General features: G+C 35.4%; 1 protein-coding gene and 1 long non-coding RNA gene across 2 annotated transcripts in view; one reads left to right on the top strand and one right to left on the bottom strand.

The window, feature by feature from the left end:
• LOC311292417 (NACHT, LRR and PYD domains-containing protein 3-like) overlaps positions 1-17406 on the top strand; it is a gene marked incomplete at its 3' end in the record, with an annotated part of 350213 nt that extends 332807 nt beyond the window's left edge. The window contains exons 9-19 of the mRNA XM_084412085.1: positions 1353-1523; positions 2806-2979; positions 3089-3262; positions 3604-3777; positions 4008-4181; positions 4416-4577; positions 7796-7966; positions 15396-15569; positions 15748-15921; positions 16156-16317; positions 17373-17406. Coding sequence (XP_084268211.1) covers positions 1353-1523; positions 2806-2979; positions 3089-3262; positions 3604-3777; positions 4008-4181; positions 4416-4577; positions 7796-7966; positions 15396-15569; positions 15748-15921; positions 16156-16317; positions 17373-17406 — 1744 coding nt within the window. The remainder of the gene's footprint in view (positions 1-1352; positions 1524-2805; positions 2980-3088; positions 3263-3603; positions 3778-4007; positions 4182-4415; positions 4578-7795; positions 7967-15395; positions 15570-15747; positions 15922-16155; positions 16318-17372) is intronic.
• Positions 10988-12537, bottom strand: LOC311292578. Its single transcript, XR_014627753.1, has 4 exons — positions 12350-12537; positions 11931-12034; positions 11597-11635; positions 10988-11309 (listed from the first exon to the last, which is right to left on the bottom strand). It is a non-coding gene; the product is annotated as an uncharacterized lncRNA (long non-coding RNA).
• Positions 17407-19309: the final 1903 nt, after the last annotated feature.

Genomic DNA, 19309 nt, shown 5'->3' with positions numbered 1-19309 from the left:
GGACTGCACCTTCGCGAATGAAGACGAGTCTCGACCTCAACGCCGAGATGGTCATATTCCCGCAATGGGAACATGAATCATCCACAAAAGCTGCCTCAGCATGCTGTAAGCCCAGACACGTAATGCAGCATTCATGACCGTCAGAGGGGGACAGAGCCTTACCAGACCCAGAAATGCACGGATGGAATGGCATCTTGAAAAAGACGCACTCACACCCGTGTTGCTCTTTCAGAAAATGGGACCCGTCACCAGTGCCGGAGCACACAGGGAATGCCCGCGACAACACAGTTTCAGTGAACTGAAACAGTGAAGCACTCACATTTTCGCCCTCAACCAACCGACAAACACAACAAACACAAACAAACAATAACTTTGTTGCTGTTAGAACAGCAGTTGAGAGATTAAAGCTTGTGACCACTGCTGCACCGCGCTGTAGAAACCACCAGCACTGGGAGAGTCTTTTCCAGAAGAACACCGACACACTCGCTCGTTGAAACACTCAACACACTCTTCAGACACCATCGAACGGCTCCGAAGCAAAAAGCAAATAGTGCGTGCATCCACTTCCGTATTTATACCCGCTCCGTGGGGCAGAGTGTGATGCAAATCATGCATGCAAAATTTCATTTGCTCGTGCTTGCATGCTCAAAGACAATTGGCTCCCTAGCGTGATCCCATTCAGTCGACGTCGACTACATCTGACGTTCTCGACTAAAAGGGAACTAATATATTATTTTAGTTATATAATAAGCTGGACAATTTGTTGCATCAAAATGATCAAGATCAGATCAGATGCTGCAGGTTCTGTCATGATGATGATAACCGTCAACACAGTTTAGTTGTGATACGAGTTAAAGGTCAAATAGACATTATGGGTCAGTATATGTACTGATATTCAGGAGTATACCTTGATAATTAACAATAATAGTTTTCCATCAAGCCCAGATTCACTGCATCTCTCTACAGCAGGTCTATGAGTCTCCAGATGTTCACAAACATGTAGTTTCACAAGCCAGTTTTCTCTGTGTTGACGTTTCTCTCTCCATGCTAAAAAGACAGAAAGATCTTAATTCCACAATCTGTATTCATACTGAAAATCATGATCTACTGAGCTTTTGCCCTTCTGCTCTGTGAGACGTTTCTGTTCTTATGAGTTTGCTTTAGGACTGAGTGTTGCTCTAGTTTCTTTTAAATATTTATTTGTGTATTTAAATGTTCAAAGAAAAAATTAACATCTAATTAACTAACTTAAGCTTGTCTATAGAACAATAATTATGTTTTTTTTTTATCATATCAATCATTTTTTTAATGCAATGGACATTTATTTGATACCTGAATTGCCTCTTCTGCAGGTTTTTGAGTCCTGCTGCAGAGGAAGCCTGTCAGTATGTGAATAGAGTTGTGGGTAAAAACCCGTTATTCCAGAGAGAGCTGAATCTGAGTGAACATGAACTAGGAGACACACGAGTGAATCAGATCGCTGCTCTACTGCAGGATAAACACTGTCAACTCAACACACTGACGTGAGTATTGCTTATTTATTTATAACATTACTTGACTTTAGTTGTAATGTTAGCTGATGATAATATTTCCAGACAGACAGTTTGATCATGGGTCAATAATTATTTCAGTTACTGTAGAGGCAGAACAATGTTTTTTTTTCTGACATCAGAATCAGAACTGTTCATAACTGCTTTCAATTTAATCTTTGTATTTCACAAATGTCTAATTTTGGTGCAGCATATACTGTAACTTGTAAAAATTTAAATAAGTGCATTTTAAAAGTCTGTGATCAGTATCTGCCTGTAATAAGATCCACTGAAGGTAAGGTGTCTGAACGCTAGTGATGGGCGCTTTCGAAACACACTTCATGAAGCTGTGAAACCTTTACGACTCTTTTGTTTTGAGTCAGTGGTTTGGAGTGTGTATCAAACTGCCAAAGTCACGTGATTTCAGTAAACGAGGCTTTGTTACGCCATAACTGTTTCGAAACGTTTGGAAATGTCAATGGTTCACCACTGGATCATGATCTCTGTGAACCCATGGTTTGTGGGTTTTACCTGATCTCTGATCAGTTTTATACATTTGTATATGTTTTAATTAGACATTAGTTTAATTATTAGGAATAATAGTAGCTAATAGTCTCTTATTGGCCTGTTTAGCTGAGCCATCCATAAAATACACTGACACTGCCTCACGGTGCAGCACTAAAGCAGATGAACTACCTTTTACAAAACTTGTTTGATTGTCTTCTACTTAAGGAAATACTTTTATTCCTTAATCTGATCATGTTAGTTTGAACAATTATTCTTTGTTCATGTTAGTTCACAGGGGATTTATTAATGTTAACAGAAAACTTTTGTATTTAAAAATGTATTTGTAAATGTTTAAACTCAAGGTTATTAAATGCTGTATAGTATTGTCCATCATGGGTTCATGTTAACTAATGTAGTTAATGTTAACAAATGAAACCTTACTGTTAAGTTTTAGCAAGTAGACAATGTGTCTGAAAACAACCGACATAAACACATTTGACCCAGTGAGCAAACCAAGGGCAACATTGACATGAAAGAACCTTAAAGATTAAATTAAATGAATGTATACTAACATAAATAGATCAACGCTTTCAACCTTTGTTTTGTTACAATGTTGGTAGTATATTTAAATGAACAATGTGTAATCTTTCTCCATGTTACCTTTACCTTGATATATCCCTGTTTATTTGTCAGCAAAAGTCTGCTGGATGAAGCTAAACACGTTAGTTGATCATCAAAGATCTGAGTCATTTTCTCTCTCTGTCTTCAGTCTGAGTTGTTGCAGTATTACAGAGAAACAGAGTCTCATCCTGACTTCAGCTCTGAAATCAAACCCGTCACACCTGAGAGAGCTGGACCTGAGCAGGAATAAACTAGGAAACACAGGAGTGAAGCACTTATGTGACATACTGAAGGATTCACACTGTAAACTGGAGAGATTGAGGTCAGTCACATTCACATACAAGAATCAAAATGCTTAAAATCACTTCAACAGTTTAAAGTAGTTTTCTTTTCTTCTTGTCTTATTTTCTTATCTCTTTCTGCTAATGTAGTTTAAGCCGCTGTGATATGACAGATGATGGTTGCTCTGATGTGACTTCAGCTCTGAAATCAAACCCGTCACACCTGAGAGAGCTGGACCTAAGCTGGAATAAACTAGGAGACTCTGGAGTGAAAAACCTCAGTGATCTACTGATGAACCCACAATTCAAGCTGGAGAAACTACAGTTAGTATCATTATACTGTACAGTAGTTACAGTGTGCCTGAAGTTTATTTATTTGAAGACAGCAGGGCTTATGTTTTAATTGTTTATAGCAGTGTACTTTCTGGGTTTCCCTATTGCTCACATTTTTATGTGTTTTTTATCTAGTTAGTAATTGTTTAATTTCCAGCATTTGATACAATGTACTGATTGTGTACATGCAGAAATCTGCCTTTTCAACAGAGAATAAAGAAGAGAGACTCAAATAAATAGTTAAAAATTAAAGAGAAGAAACAGTGTCTTCCAGCACACAGAACTAGTGAATGATCATCATAGATGTGAACTATTGTTATTTCTGTCTTCAGTCTGTATGATTGCAGTATTACAGAGAAACAGAGTGTCATCCTGACTTCAGCTCTGAAATCAAACCCGTCACACCTGAGAGATCTGAACCTGAGCGAGAATAAACTAGGAAACTCAGGAGTGAAGCACTTATGTGCCGTACTGAAGGATTCACACTGTAAACTGGAGAGATTGAGGTCAGTCACATTCACATACAAGAATCAAAATGCTTAAAATCACTTCAACAGTTTAAACTAAAACACTTTAACAATGTATTTGTGCAAACTTAGTATTTTGTGATCTGGTGAAATAAAGATGAAGATCTCTCTTCCTCTGTTTTATTTGCTTATGAAGATAATGTGATGTGACAGAATAAAGAGTTTTCTTTTCTTCTGTCTTATTTACTGCTCTCTCTCTGCTAATGTAGTTTAAGATGCTGTTATATGACAGATGAAGGTTGTTCTGATGTGACTTCAGCTCTGAAATCAAACCTGTCACACCTGAGAGAGCTGAACCTGAGCTGGAATAAACTAGGAGACTCTGGAGTGAAAAACCTCAGTGATCTACTGATGAACCCACAATTCAAGCTGGAGAAACTACAGTTAGTATCATTATACTGTACAGCAATTACAGTGTGACTGAAGTTTATTTATTTGAAGACAGCAGGGCTTATGTTCAGTGTTTATAGCAGTGCACTTTCTGGGTTTTTAAACTAAAACACTTTATTATCAATATCTCACAATGAGTCTGAGTTCACATTATATTTGTGTAAAATTCTTCACATTCATGATTTGTTTGTAAGATAATCTCTCTTCCTCTGTTTGTGTCTTTCTAGTTTACAGAACTGTGGCATTACAGATGTTTCTTCTTTAACTCAGTCTTTGACGAACTCAAAAGCACTGCAGTTTTTAAAAGAGCTTGATCTGAGACACAATAAGATAGGAGACTCACAGCAGCGGCTCAGAGACAAGCTACGAGACTCAAACTGTGTCCTGAGGTGAGGAAACATCACTGAGATATTAAAGAGATCTTCATTTACCTCTGATATGTGAACAAACCTTTCAAACATTCGTGAAAGGAAATAATCATAAAGCTTTATTGCTACAAAGGGTTTGTGTGAGAACAGAATGTGAAGTTATTGAAATGTTTAACACAAAGGAGGAAAGAGAACAAAAGCTCACTGTCAGAGCTTTATACATCAACACCTGCTTTATTAACCCTCTGAGGTCTGAGGTGTTTTCTGGGCCCTGGGGGTGTTCTGACATGCTCTGACATTTGTGCTTATTTCTGTTACTTGTGACATTTTCATGGCTAAAGTCTGATTACACTGTATTCAGCACAAACTCTGCTACAATAATATATCAACAGCATGTGTGTAAAAGTTTGTAATTTTGAGATAATGACATTTATGCGTGGTTTGTGAAAATACAAAAAAAAATTCTCACTGAAATAAGGTCATGAAACCCATACTTATTATTTCTTCACAAGACTTTTGAAAATTGTATGACGTAGCCTAGAATATTTGCTCTAAAACTATGTGAAAATCACCTTGACTGCTCATTCAGAGAAGACAATATATTGATTTAAAATTTTTACGACGTGTTTTGTGTGAAAAAGCAATATGCAAAGGGGCGGATCATCTCATTAATATGCAAGCTTTCCACACCTGAGAAAGACAAAGACACTCCCTAATGGCCCTATTAGGAGCTTATCAGGGCCCATCATTCTGACCAACCTTGCACAAAGAATGAGGAGATTTAAAAAAGAATGGCTTTTAAAATTGTTTGGATTTATTTACAACATAATCCAAAGATACACAACAAAAAAAAAAACACTTATTGATAACAATGATCCAAAGAAAGAGACCTTTGTGCCATTCCTAAAAACATTGTACATACCTTTCATTTCCAAGGTGTTTGATTTTCACTTTACCATGTTCATGTACAGAGACATGTACTGTGAATGTTGAAGTCAGCAGGACTCAGTGGCATCTGGGTCCTGAAAAAAAAAAAAAAAAAAAAAAAATTTTTAACATACTGATATCAAGAGAAAGGCCTGCACGATTTTGGGAATACATTTTAGATTTTTCTGGTTAAAATTGCTTTTTAAAATTCACAGAATACACACACACACTCACACAAATGTTTCCAACAATATATTATATAATGAACACCAGGTTTGTTGTGCCTTGTAGGTATAGGCTATGCGCAGTGCTGCATAAAATAATAACAATATAGCAGCCTATATACATTTTCAAAAAGATTTCAGTAACAACTAAGCTAGAGAAAAATATATTGATTAACATGTTACTTCAAATGTTTCCATTCGTTATGATGATATGAAATGAGATAATAGTAAAAACATGAAGCCGTTTGGAGCGTTTTGCTTTTCCAAAATATGATGCATTCAAACACGATCGCGATCAAAAATATGATACATTCAAACGCGATCGCGCTCAAATATAAAACATTATGGTTAGGCCTACCATATACATATCTACGTTTGAGCAGATATCCACAAACACAGTAACAGTAAACACGGGTCTAAATATTATAATGTTCACCATATATCTAGCAACAGTTCAACTGCAATGTGAAATTTATGCAACAATAACAAACTAGTAAGAATTTCTTACCTTATCTTTCTTGTCTTCAAACGCGTTCTTCTTCTGGGGTAAAGCCAATGTAAACTCACGTCTTTCAAACTCGACGAAAAGCAGAGACTGATGAAGTGTTTTGTTTTTGAGGTAACGAGCGCGTTCGCGTTCCATGTGGAGATTTGCATGTGAATATCTTTTGCGCGAGTAGGCGTGGCCAAATTAACTGTAATGAGCAAGCGTTTGAGAAGCTGGACATCTTGTTGGTTTTATACAAATTACTTAAACAGAAAATATTTGTTTTCAGTTTGAATCCGATCATTTAAAAGTACACACTTAAATGTTTATCAAGGTATATGGCTCATAAATGTGTGACAAGTATTCGCTGAGTTTTGTTTCAGTTTATAGACGTGCTCAAGAAAAAAAAGTTCACCGCGACGGAGAGGCAGAACGCACACCCTGTTTATTTTCTTTATTTTTTTTAAAAGCACAATGTTTTGATTTGATTGTAAGTGGAAACATACAAAAGTAGAAATAGCACAGATTCTTTTTTTATATTTATTTTTTCTGTATGACCATAAATGACGGAGTAATTTAAGTTTAAAGTGCTACAATGTAAAAAAAGTCCAGCAAAACGCGGGGGCGCGTTTGTCGACCTCAGAGGGTTAACTGTGTCAGTAGAAGTGAATCATTTCAGTGTGAAAACAGACTTGGTCAGATTGTCGGAAAACGCTGCACTCCTGCTAAAATCAGTGCAGTTCCAGCTTCAGCTCACAGCGTCCAGCTCACATGAGAAATGTCTCTGTCTCTAGTGTGTTTTTACTGTGACAAGCAACACGTCACACTACTTTACACGTACTTTACTCTCAGTTATTTACTAAGAGCCTACAAACATGTTTACACTAGAGGACAAACGGCTTTAACTAAAGGTTTGTGTTTGAACTCAAAATAACATTTGTATTTGCTGTATTCTCGACTGAAAGGGAACTAATATATTATTTTAGTTATATAATAAGCTGGACAATTTGTTGCATCAAAATGATCAAGATCAGATCAGATGCTGCAGGTTCTGTCATGATGATGATAACCGTCAACACAGTTTAGTTGTGATACGAGTTAAAGGTCAAATAGACATTATGGGTCAGTATATGTACTGATATTCAGGAGTATACCTTGATAATTAACAATAATAGTTTTCCATCAAGCCCAGATTCACTGCATCTCTCTACAGCAGGTCTATGAGTCTCCAGATGTTCACAAACATGTAGTTTCACAAGCCAGTTTTCTCTGTGTTGACGTTTCTCTCTCCATGCTAAAAAGACAGAAAGATCTTAATTCCACAATCTGTATTCATACTGAAAATCATGATCTACTGAGCTTTTGCCCTTCTGCTCTGTGAGACGTTTCTGTTCTTATGAGTTTGCTTTAGGACTTAGTGTTGCTCTAGTTTCTTTTAAATATTTATTTGTGTATTTAAATGTTCAAAGAAAAAATTAACATCTAATTAACTAACTTAAGCTTGTCTTTAGAACAATAATTATGTTTTTTTTATTTATCATATCAATCATTTTTTTAATGCAATGGACATTTATTTGATACCTGAATTGCCTCTTCTGCAGGTTTTTGAGTCCTGCTGCAGAGGAAGCCTGTCAGTATGTGAATAGAGTTGTGGGTAAAAACCTGTTACTCCAGAGAGAGCTGAATCTGAGTGAACATGAACTAGGAGACACACGAGTGAATCAGATCGCTGCTCTACTGCAGGATAAACACTGTCAACTCAACACACTGACGTGAGTATTGCTTATTTATTTATAACATTACTTGACTTTTAGTTGTAATGTTAGCTGATGATAATATTTCCAGACAGACAGTTTGATCATGGGTCAATAATTATTTCAGTTACTGTAGAGGCAGAACAATGTTTTTTTTCTGACATCAGAATCAGAACTGTTCATAACTGCTTTCAATTTAATCTTTGTATTTCACAAATGTCTAATTTTGGTGCAGCATATACACTGTAAAAAAATCTTTTGTTGACTTAACTCATTATTTTTTGTTATCTTTTTGCATGGATTTTTTTGAGTTTTACTAACTTATTTATAAAAGTGTACCTGACAAATTTGGATAAGTTTACCTGACAAGTTATAAAGTACAATGAACTGATTTAATTTAGTTAAGTAAACTTCGAATTTAAGTTCAGTCAACTAAAGCTAAGTTTTCTAAACTACATCCAATAAGTTCAGCAAACTAAAGATTAGTTTTCTAAACTACACCCAATAAGTTCAGTCAACTAAAGTTAAGTTTTCTAAACTACACCCAATAAGTTCAGCAAACTAAAAATTAGTTTTCTAAACTACACCCAATAAGTTCAGCCAACTAAAGTGGTGTTTTAAAAACTGCAGCAGTACCAAATAATGAATTACTACTAGAACATTAATTTGTAAAATACATTTGATTTAAAAAAATATGTAAAATTGACGATCACTGATACAATTTACAATAAGTTAATTAGTTAAGTCACCTTTATTTATATAGCACTTTTTACAATACAGATTGTATCAAAGCAGCACAGTGATAACATGAAAATAATACAACAAAGTTTGTTTCTAGGAGAAAATTGCGTCATCTTTCACCTTAAGTAAGGCAAATCAATAATATTGTTGAATATTAAATGTCCCTAACTAAGCAAGCCAAAAGCCAAGGCAACAGTGGCAAGGAACCAAAACTCCATCAGGTGACAGAATGGAGAAAAAAAACCTTGGGAGAACCCAGGCTCAGTCACTCAGTTCACCTCTGGGCAAAGAACGAACAGTGTATGATTATGATTCAGGCAGCATTACAGGTCAGAAGTCAGATTGGATCAGAACATTCAGAATATTATCCAGTTTCATCTGACTGGAAGTCGGAGTCACGCCGGTATGGAGACGAGTTTGTTGAGGATCAGTGCTGATGGCTGTAGTGTCGATGAGGCCTTCACAGGGCTGATGAGGCTGGCACTTCAGGGATGCGTTGTGGACGTGTCCAGGCGCAGGTCCACCACCTGATCTGGATACGGCCCGGATCCGGCTGACTTCAGTAAACCTTGGAATAAACAAAAAGACTAACATTAGCGTAGATGCCATTCTTCTTATGATGTAACAAGTACATCAGGTGTTATATACAATTCAATTTTTTTTTGCAATGAACTGCAATGAAATTGCAGAAAACAACCTTGTGAAAAGGTGTTTTACACCTGTCTCAATGCATGTCTTGTGGATTAATCTGTTACATTAAACAAGATCAACCCACAGCATTCAATATAGAAACATCCTTTGTTCCAAAAGATACCGTTTAAACATTGTTTAACACATTAAAGACCTATGAATTGGCTTAAATGCCATTTTAATATCAACTAAGTTACCAATTATTTATGCTCTCAAGCTTCAACAAATTCATCACTCTAAAATGCCACTCCCACAACATACCAACACATGAAACATCCTGTTCACAACATTCCTTTCAAAAAGAAACTATGAAAAGCATTAAAGGTGTTGTTCCAACCCTGTAAGACTTTCGTTCATCTTCGGAACACAAATTAAGATATTTTTGATGAAATCTGAGAGCTGGCTCACTCCTTCATAGACTGCTGGGTAATCGATATCTGCCAGCCCAGAAAAAATTGTAAAAACATTGTTACAATAGTCCAAGTGACTACAGTGCTGCCCTACAAAGGCAAAAGACCTTAAGTCGCTAGAGTGTGGAACTGAGAAAAATGACTTTAAAGATTTTTAGTTCTCCCGCCAAATTAATTATAGGTAGGACACTGGAAATCTGGCAAATAGATGTTTTAGTAATGGAAATTATATACATAAAAAAATCTTGAGCTCAAACTTGACTTTTGACCACTATTTTAAAGTTACTTTACTCTGCCTTTGTATTGTCAGCAAAAAGTGAGAAGTCATGCCAAGGCAAAAGGCAGTAACTTCCACATTATCAATATTTAGTTGCTGATCACCATTAACAAAATCATTATAGTACACACCTGTATAAAATCTAGTGATCATGGCATTTATTTTGTATGATTTACAATTATTTATAGCCATCTACTTATTGCTATCCTGTGCTTTGGTTGCATTCTGATGGCATTATTAATGACATGACAAAATACCTCCTATTAGTCCAGCGTTGACTCGACCGCGTTTAGGGCGGGGCTGAAGGCGAAGTTTTGGCACTCTGCCAGCTAGTTTGGCGAGCTTTAATTCTTGGTTGTATTCATCTGATACGGCAAAGTGTAACGTTTTTCTGTCAACTCTGCATAATCCTTCGCGATCGATATCGCACGTTTGTCGATGGAGCAGACAAATGTTCTGACCGCTCTGAGGACATCAGAAGTTAGAGCGACTGATGGCAGCTGTACAAAGTACACAGGCTACACCGTAATTTTAATTTTAATGGACATTAAAACAAAGGCAGATAACCGTACAATCTGGTAGGTAGCATTATTTGATTGAACACCGGCACAGTAACTTCATATTGACGCGCGGCTAAACAAAGGCATAACACCGCAACTCGTAATTTGAGCGTTCCAAAACAAAGCCAAAGAGCGGTAATTGATGTTACGGTGTTCTGCCTTGGTTTCTCATGGGCTTTTGGAAGTTACTGTTAAGACAAATCATTATTTTCTCGAAAAAAAAAAACGGAATTGATTCAAGATACTTATCCACATGATAAAGAAGGTCTTGAATGTGCCAAAAATATAAATATCTCATTTTCGACCAAAAACGAAGTTACGGTCTTTTGCCTTTGCACGGCAGAGTGGCTCAACCTTAAGTTTATCAAGTAACGAGAATACTTCGTAAAAAAAAGAAAAGAAAAAATACTTTTTTCAACTATTCTTTTTCTTCTGTGTGGGCCTCAAAATGAGTTCACGAGAGCGCCACAACCATTTCCAATATCAATAAAAACAGTAACATTTAAAAGTACAGATATAATAAGTTACTTATTTTACACACATCAATTCAAATTGATAGTTAATTTTAATGATTGCCAAAGATTGCAGTGAAAACTCACCTGTATCTGGTGCTCTGCAACTTATGTAGTGACTGAGGTAATAAATCCGGTTGGTGAACAAGCTTTTAGTCAACTTGACGGAACCTGTGAGTCAACACGAGGAAATACAATGAGCGAATCTTCTATGTGCAAAACACTCTGATTTGAAATACACTCAATAATCTTAAATTTGTGACAATATCATGACTAATTCACCCTATTATCAAGATTTCTTAAAACATGAACATAAGCGTGATGACATGGCGCAAGATCCAAACTACGAATAGAAATAATGAAAACATTCAAACCACAGACGTATTAATTGTACATCACCCATATCGATTCAATATGACATTTACTTTTGTAATTCAAAGATTGTGGTCAAAACTTACGTATATCTGGCGCTCTGCAACTGAGTTGAATTGAAGTGACTGAGGTAAAAAAGAAAGAAAAAAAGACTCATATTAGCTTGTGCAAAAATGGCATTATATGACCCCTTTAAATTTGTGACAACATTGTGAATAATTCACCCTATTATCAAGATTTCTTAAAACATGAACAAAAGGGCATTGAAATGGCGCGAGGCAAAATCCAAACACTGAATAGTAATAATGAAAACCGTGACATTTCAAACCACAGACGTATTACTTGCTATTTATATCACCCATAACGATTCAATTTGACAGTAACTTTTTTTTTAATTCAAAGATTGTGGTGAAGACTTACCTATATCTGGTAGAGCTCTGCAACTGAGATGAAACTGAGGTAAAAGAAAAAATCCTGTTTGGTCCGGTTGGTGAACAAGCAGCTTTTAATCAACTTGACTGAAGCTTGAACACAAGGAAGTAAAAAAATCAGTGAATCGTCTATGTGCTCAAATCCATCCATGATGGATTGAATCTGACCATGAATAAAAACTGCTAGACAATTTTAATTAATCTGTGCTCATAATTGTAAATAACAGGTTAGAGTGATATAATAATAAAAATGTAACAATACAAAGCAATTTTGTTAGTTGGACAGCAACAAGAATGGAAATAAAGCAAGTCAAAGTGCTTTCTTGCCGTTTCATTAACTAAATAAAATACAAGATAACTTGGGAAACTAAATGGTATTCAAACAAAAACTATTTTTGTGTGTGTTACCTGATGAATGACTCTGTTCTTTGAAGAGCAGCAGTATTTGAGAAGAATGGCAGCATTTACCAACTGGCCTGAAAACAATCATATATATAACTTGCACAGTACATTACATCATAATAAAACTAAGTACATGGTAGATTTCTACACTTACTAGAACATTAAAACAAACAAATGGAGTGATACACTGCACTTTAACAAATATGATATATTTTTAAGTACATAGCTAAAACCTTTTCGGCCTTGTCTGCCTCACATCAATCAAAAGTCAGCTTCCTTCAGTGCTGTTTCTGAAGCCTCTGAGGACAGTTGAGAAGAAAGTGTCTACTAATTTGTCAAAGGAGAATACGTTAACAACTCAAGCACACTAGCTAATTAATTAACAGTTAATTAATTAATAAACGTGAATATTTAACTAATGACTAACTTAGAAATGTGTGTAGTTACAGTTGCAGATGCTAAGTTAAGTAACATCAGTTAGCAGTTAACGTACCTAACTAAGTTAGACTAACTAAGATAGCTAGACTTATTTTACAACATAAACACACTCAATTTAAATCAACACCAAATCTTATGTTTTGGTAAATACTTTATTTAAAAAGGTTTCATGAATTTGCACTTACCCTCGTCTGATATAGGCTAAACGTCTGAAAACACTGGACGATGTCAGCGTACGCAGTAACGAAGGCAGTGGGCTATAAAATACGGTTCAGATAAAATATGGCATTGAAAAACTTTGCCGTTGTTTTATGGTAAACATGTTATTTACAATGATTTTATGAATTCAAACTTACCTTCGTCTGATGTAAATCTCACAGAAAATACCGGACGTTATCAGCGCGCAAGATTTGAATGGAGCAGGAGCGGGAATTAACGGCTCGAAAACAATGTCGGTCTAGAAAATACAGTAAAAAATAAAAACGTTAGAACATTGAACAAATGTTGTCGTTATGTTCTGGCAAACATGTTATTTAAAATAGTTTTATGAATTCACACTTACCATTCGTTTTCTCAGAAAATACCGGACGCTCTCTGCGGCTGCGCGCGCAAGAACTGCAGTGAGTCAGCGGGGGAGGGGGAGAAGAGGCTCGAGAGTCGGTTCAAAAAAAGATTCCATTTACAGCCTGCGTCAGTCTTGTGTTTATATACTGTCTATGGTCTTGTGTGATTCAGTTCCAAATGCGAAGCCTGAAATGTCCGTAGGCTACGTGATGGACGGGCCGGCTCCGTTTTAACCCCGAAATTACTGTTTTTATGCAGTGTCAGTGCCTCTGGCCTGCTGCCTGCATCAGCAAATTCACGATTAACAAAAAAACTACTGCCTTGTGCATCGACCAATCAGCGTGTTGTCAAGGCAGAATTTCAGGCACAATCATATTAAACAGACACATAGGGAATCATTTAAATTACTTGACATTTTGAGTGCATAACACTTAAAATCTTAATCTGAAAGATTTTTGCTGCCAGATGAGTACATTAAAATCAAATGTTTAATTTTTGATGCAAAAACTTGTAAGTAATGTTAAGTTATGACAACTTGATTTCTTTATTAACGACAACATTGGGGTTTACAGTGTAATGTTTTTAATGTACACACTAATAAAATTGAAGTTTAGGTTTTTATGCAGTCTACCAGACAGCAAGATATATAGATAAATTAAGTTTAGTTTACTAAGTTTAGTTTACAAATTTACTTCTAATAAAGCATTAGAGTATAATTGAAGTAAAACCAGCAGAAAATTTAGTGCAGTTGTTTCAACTTACATTTATAAGTTAAAATAACAATTATACTTGTTAATTCAACAGAAAATCTAGTGCAGTTGTTTAAACATACATTTTTGAGTTAAAGTAACAATTTAAGTCGTTCATTCAACTTTCAGTCTAGTTGAGGACAAGAAAACTTAAAAAAATTTGTTGTCTGGACAATCTAGTTATCTCTACTCACAAAAATAAGTTGAAATAACTAAATTGCAAAAATATTTTTTACAGTGTACTGTAACTTGTAAAAATTTAAATAAGTGCATTTTAAAAGTCTGTGATCAGTATCTGCCTGTAATAAGATCCACTGAAGGTAAGGTGTCTGAACGCTAGTGATGGGCGCTTTCGAAACACACTTCATGAAGCTGTGAAACCTTTACGACTCTTTTGTTTTGAGTCAGTGGTTTGGAGTGTGTATCAAACTGCCAAAGTCACGTGATTTCAGTAAACGAGGCTTTGTTACGCCATAACTGTTTCGAAACGTTTGGAAATGTCAATGGTTCACCACTGGATCATGATCTCTGTGAACCCATGGTTTGTGGGTTTTACCTGATCTCTGATCAGTTTTATACATTTGTAGATGTTTTAATTAGACATTAGTTTAATTATTAGGAATAATAGTAGCTAATAGTCTCTTATTGGCCTGTTTAGCTGAGCCATCCATAAAATACACTGACACTGCCTCACGGTGCAGCACTAAAGCAGATGAACTACCTTTTACAAAACTTGTTTGATTGTCTTCTACTTAAGGAAATACTTTTATTCCTTAATCTGATCATGTTAGTTTGAACAATTATTCTTTGTTCATGTTAGTTCACAGGGGATTTATTAATGTTAACAGAAAACTTTTGTATTTAAAAATGTATTTGTAAATGTTTAAACTCAAGGTTATTAAATGCTGTATAGTATTGTCCATCATGGGTTCATGTTAACTAATGTAGTTAATGTTAACAAATGAAACCTTACTGTTAAGTTTTAGCAAGTAGACAATGTGTCTGAAAACAACCGACATAAACACATTTGACCCAGTGAGCAAACCAAGGGCAACATTGACATGAAAGAACCTTAAAGATTAAATTAAATGAATGTATACTAACATAAATAGATCAATGCTTTCAAACTTTGTTTTGTTACAATGTTGGTAGTATATTTAAATGAACAATGTGTAATCTTTCTCCATGTTACCTTTACCTTGATATATCCCTGTTTATTTGTCAGCAAAAGTCTGCTGGATGAAGCTAAACACGTTAGTTGATCATCATAGATCTGAGTCATTTTCTCTCTCTGTCTTCAGTCTGAGTTGTTGTAGTATTACAGAGAAACAGAGTGTCATCCTGACTTCAGCTCTGAAATCAAACCCGTCACACCTGAGAGAGCTGGACCTGAGCGGGAATAAACTAGGAAACACAGGAGTGAAGCACTTATGTGACATACTGAAGGATTCACACTGTAAACTGGAGAGATTGAGGTCAGTCACATTCACATACAAGAATCAAAATGCTTAAAATCACTTCAACAGTTTAAACTAAAACACTTTAACATTGTTTGCTTATGAAGCATTATTTGCTTATGAAGATGATGTGATGTGACAGAATAAAGTTTTCTTTTCTTCTATCTTATTTTCTTCTGTCTCTCTGCTAATGTAGTTTAAGATGCTGTTATATGACAGATGAAGGTTGTTCTGATGTGACTTCAGCTCTGAAATCAAACCTGTCACACCTGAGAGAGCTGAACCTGAGCTGGAATAAACTAGGAGACTCTGGAGTGAAAAACCTCAGTGATCTACTGATGAACCCACAATTCAAGCTGGAGAAACTACAGTTAGTATCATTATACTGTACAGCAATTACAGTGTGACTGAAGTTTATTTATTTGAAGACAGCAGGGCTTATGTTCAGTGTTTATAGCAGTGCACTTTCTGGGTTTTTAAACTAAAACACTTTATTATCAATATCTCACAATGAGTCTGAGTTCACATTATATTTGTGTAAAATTCTTCACATTCATGATTTGTTTGTAAGATAATCTCTCTTCCTCTGTTTGTGTCTTTCTAGTTTACAGAACTGTGGCATTACAGATGTTTCTTCTTTAACTCAGTCTTTGACGAACTCAAAAGCACTGCAGTTTTTAAAAGAGCTTGATCTGAGACACAATAAGATAGGAGACTCACAGCACCGGCTCAGAGACAAGCTACGAGACTCAAACTGTGTCCTGAGGTGAGGAAACATCACTGAGATATTAAAGAGATCTTCATTTACCTCTGATATGTGAACAAACCTTTCAAACATTCGTGAAAGGAAATAATCATAAAGCTTTATTGCTACAAAGGGTTTGTATGAGAACAGAATGTGAAGTTATTGAAATGTTTAACACAAAGGAGGAAAGAGAACAAAAGCTCACTGTCAGAGCTTTATACATCAACACCTGCTTTATTAACTGTGTCAGTAGAAGTGAATCATTTCAGTGTGAAAACAGACTTGGTCAGATTGTAGGAAACGCTGCACTCCTGCTAAAATCAGTGCAGTTCCAGCTTCAGCTCACAGCGTCCAGCTCACATGAGAAATGTCTCTGTCTCTAGTGTGTTTTTACTGTGACAAGCAACACGTCACACTACTTTACACTTACTTTACTCTCAGTTATTTACTAAGAGCCTACAAACATGTTTAAACTAGAGGACAAACGGCTTTAACTAAAGGTTTGTGTTTGAACTCAAAATAACATTTGTATTTGCTCCCTGTGGTTTATTCCATACGCCGTACACTCATTAGTTTCTCCTTTACAGAGACTCAATAGGAGTCGCACCGACACACACAGACAAACATATGAACATGATTCATGCTTTACATCTATTATATTTAAAAACACAAATATCTATGTCATGTAAAGTCAGTAATTACTCTGATTACAGGAATTCAATTTCAACTTATTTTTACTTTAAAAAAAACTGTTGTTCTCATGTGATATTGAATGATCAATTATTAATAATGTTAATGTTAAAATTATTAAATGTATAATTATTTATAATAATTAATATAATAATTCATTATTATAAATATATATATATAGTTTTGTTTGAAATCCAAGTTTTGGAATTGGGAATATATTGTTGATTCTGATTTGTATATTTCATTGATATTTTATGTGAAGTTGTACATGTCTTATAAAAAAAAAATGTTGTAAATAATTGATTTTTGTAAAATCTATGTTTTGGAATACATTTTTGACTCTGTTTTACTTTAGTGCATTGTTATATATTATTATTCTGTCCTAGATGCGTGTTCCATCTACACAACACTGACAGATAGCTAACAGGAGTCAGAAAAGGGCAGACGCAGTAGTAAAGTTTAAAGTTTTACTGTTATGTTCTTTCCTCTTTTTTTTCTTTTTTGTAAAACTGAAATATACAAAGATTACAAATATCTTGTTACAAAATATTTTCAAAATAAACAAATGAATTTCCGCTGTTTACAAATATTCTCTGAGCACATATATCAAAAAGCTACAATCAGTTATTCTTAGTGTTATTGTAAACAAATTGCCATCACTATTGAATAGTTCGTTTTTAAACTCAAACTAATGAATTACAAATATATTTATATACACACGTTTATGCAAACACTGAAAAAAGATAAAATACAGGCAAAGCCTTTCCGAGGCACAAAAACGTAAAGAAAACAGAGAGATGATTTGTTGGCCCACCGCATGGAAAGAAACTGGAACACAGCGGTTATTTCCTGGTTAACCTCTAACCCAAGAGTCACATAACCTAAACCAACCACTAAGAAAACTGTTTACAATCATCAATTTCTTTGTTTTAACACCAAACTGCCACAAGATGGTGCTAACAAATAAAAACAAATGTGTGCCATGACACTCCTCACCTGGTATTGTTTACCACCATATAACCTGAGAATGTTCACATAAGACCTCACAAATATCAGTCCTCTGTTGGCATGAGCAGAACTGTTTCCGATATAGGTCTAAGGAAAGTCTTGATTGTCCCATTCCTTGCAACTCTTAGTTCAACCGTTCTGACTATTTTGTCACTGCTGGGAAAAATCTTGGTCACAAGAGCCATAGGCCATTAATTACGCTTACTTTGAGCATTCTTAAGAAGGACAACATCGCCCTCTCTTAGATTTCGTCGTTCCTCTTGCCATTTGCTTTGGCTTTGAAGCGTTGAGAGGTATTCACACCTCCATCTATTCCAGAAAGTATTGGCAAGATGTTGCACCCTTCTCCATTGCTGTCTATGGAGATTGGTTTCCTTGAAGTCACCTGGAGGTGGGAGGAGTGTATGACCCTTTTGAGTTAGGAGCATGGCTGGTGTTAACAAGAAAGGTGAATCTGGGTCTGTGGAAATAGGAACAAGGGGTCTTGAATTGACAATTCCTGTCACATGACCTAAACCAACCACTAAGAAAACTGTTTACAATCATCAATGTCTTTGTTGTAACACCAAACTGCCACAAGATGGTGCTAAGCAATAAAAAACAAATGTGTGTGTGTGTGTGTATATATATATATATATATATATTTTTTTTTTTTTTTTTTTTTCACATATTATGTTGTGTTGTGTATTTTTTTGGTGAGATATGTCCTCTATATTTATCTAACAATTTCTTCTCTCTTGTGACTATTCTACATTACGTAATCAGGTGATTGTCACATGACTAACTAATTGTTGTTTAAAAGGACTGTGAGTGTGTTTGCTACACCCTGGCTGTGTTCGAAACCGCATATTCACTGAGTAGGTCCTTAATTCCAATAAGTACTTGCTTAACGAGCGCTAAAAGAGTAGATACTATATAGCCTGAACGCGTTAAGTATGAATGCGAGCCATACATCATCCGCCATGTTGACGTTATCATGTGACCTACAACGTTATCACAACCGCAACAACTTAAAAGATTTGAGCGACAGCTTTAATTCATCTATCTGTAAATATCTTGATATTGATGAAACTTGATAATTTTGTGGTTTTGTTGAAGAATCAATTGCCCATTTATTTTGTGATTGTAGTTTAACCAATACATTTAGGGTTGATTTAAGTTCTTATATTTAACCCTATAATGTGACCCACAGTTTTATCCTCAAAGATATTATTTTTTATTACGAAAACCCAAAATCGTCATCTCTTGAATATGTTGTTAATTTCTTTATTTTATATGCAAAATGTTTCACCCACAAGCACAAGTGGCTTAAATC

This window comes from Rutilus rutilus (genome assembly GCF_951802725.1).
Source record: "Rutilus rutilus genome assembly, chromosome: 6".
Classification (NCBI taxonomy): domain Eukaryota; kingdom Metazoa; phylum Chordata; class Actinopteri; order Cypriniformes; family Leuciscidae; genus Rutilus; species Rutilus rutilus.
The sequence above is the reverse complement of the archived record's forward strand: the minus strand, read 5'-3'. Positions and strand labels throughout refer to the sequence as shown.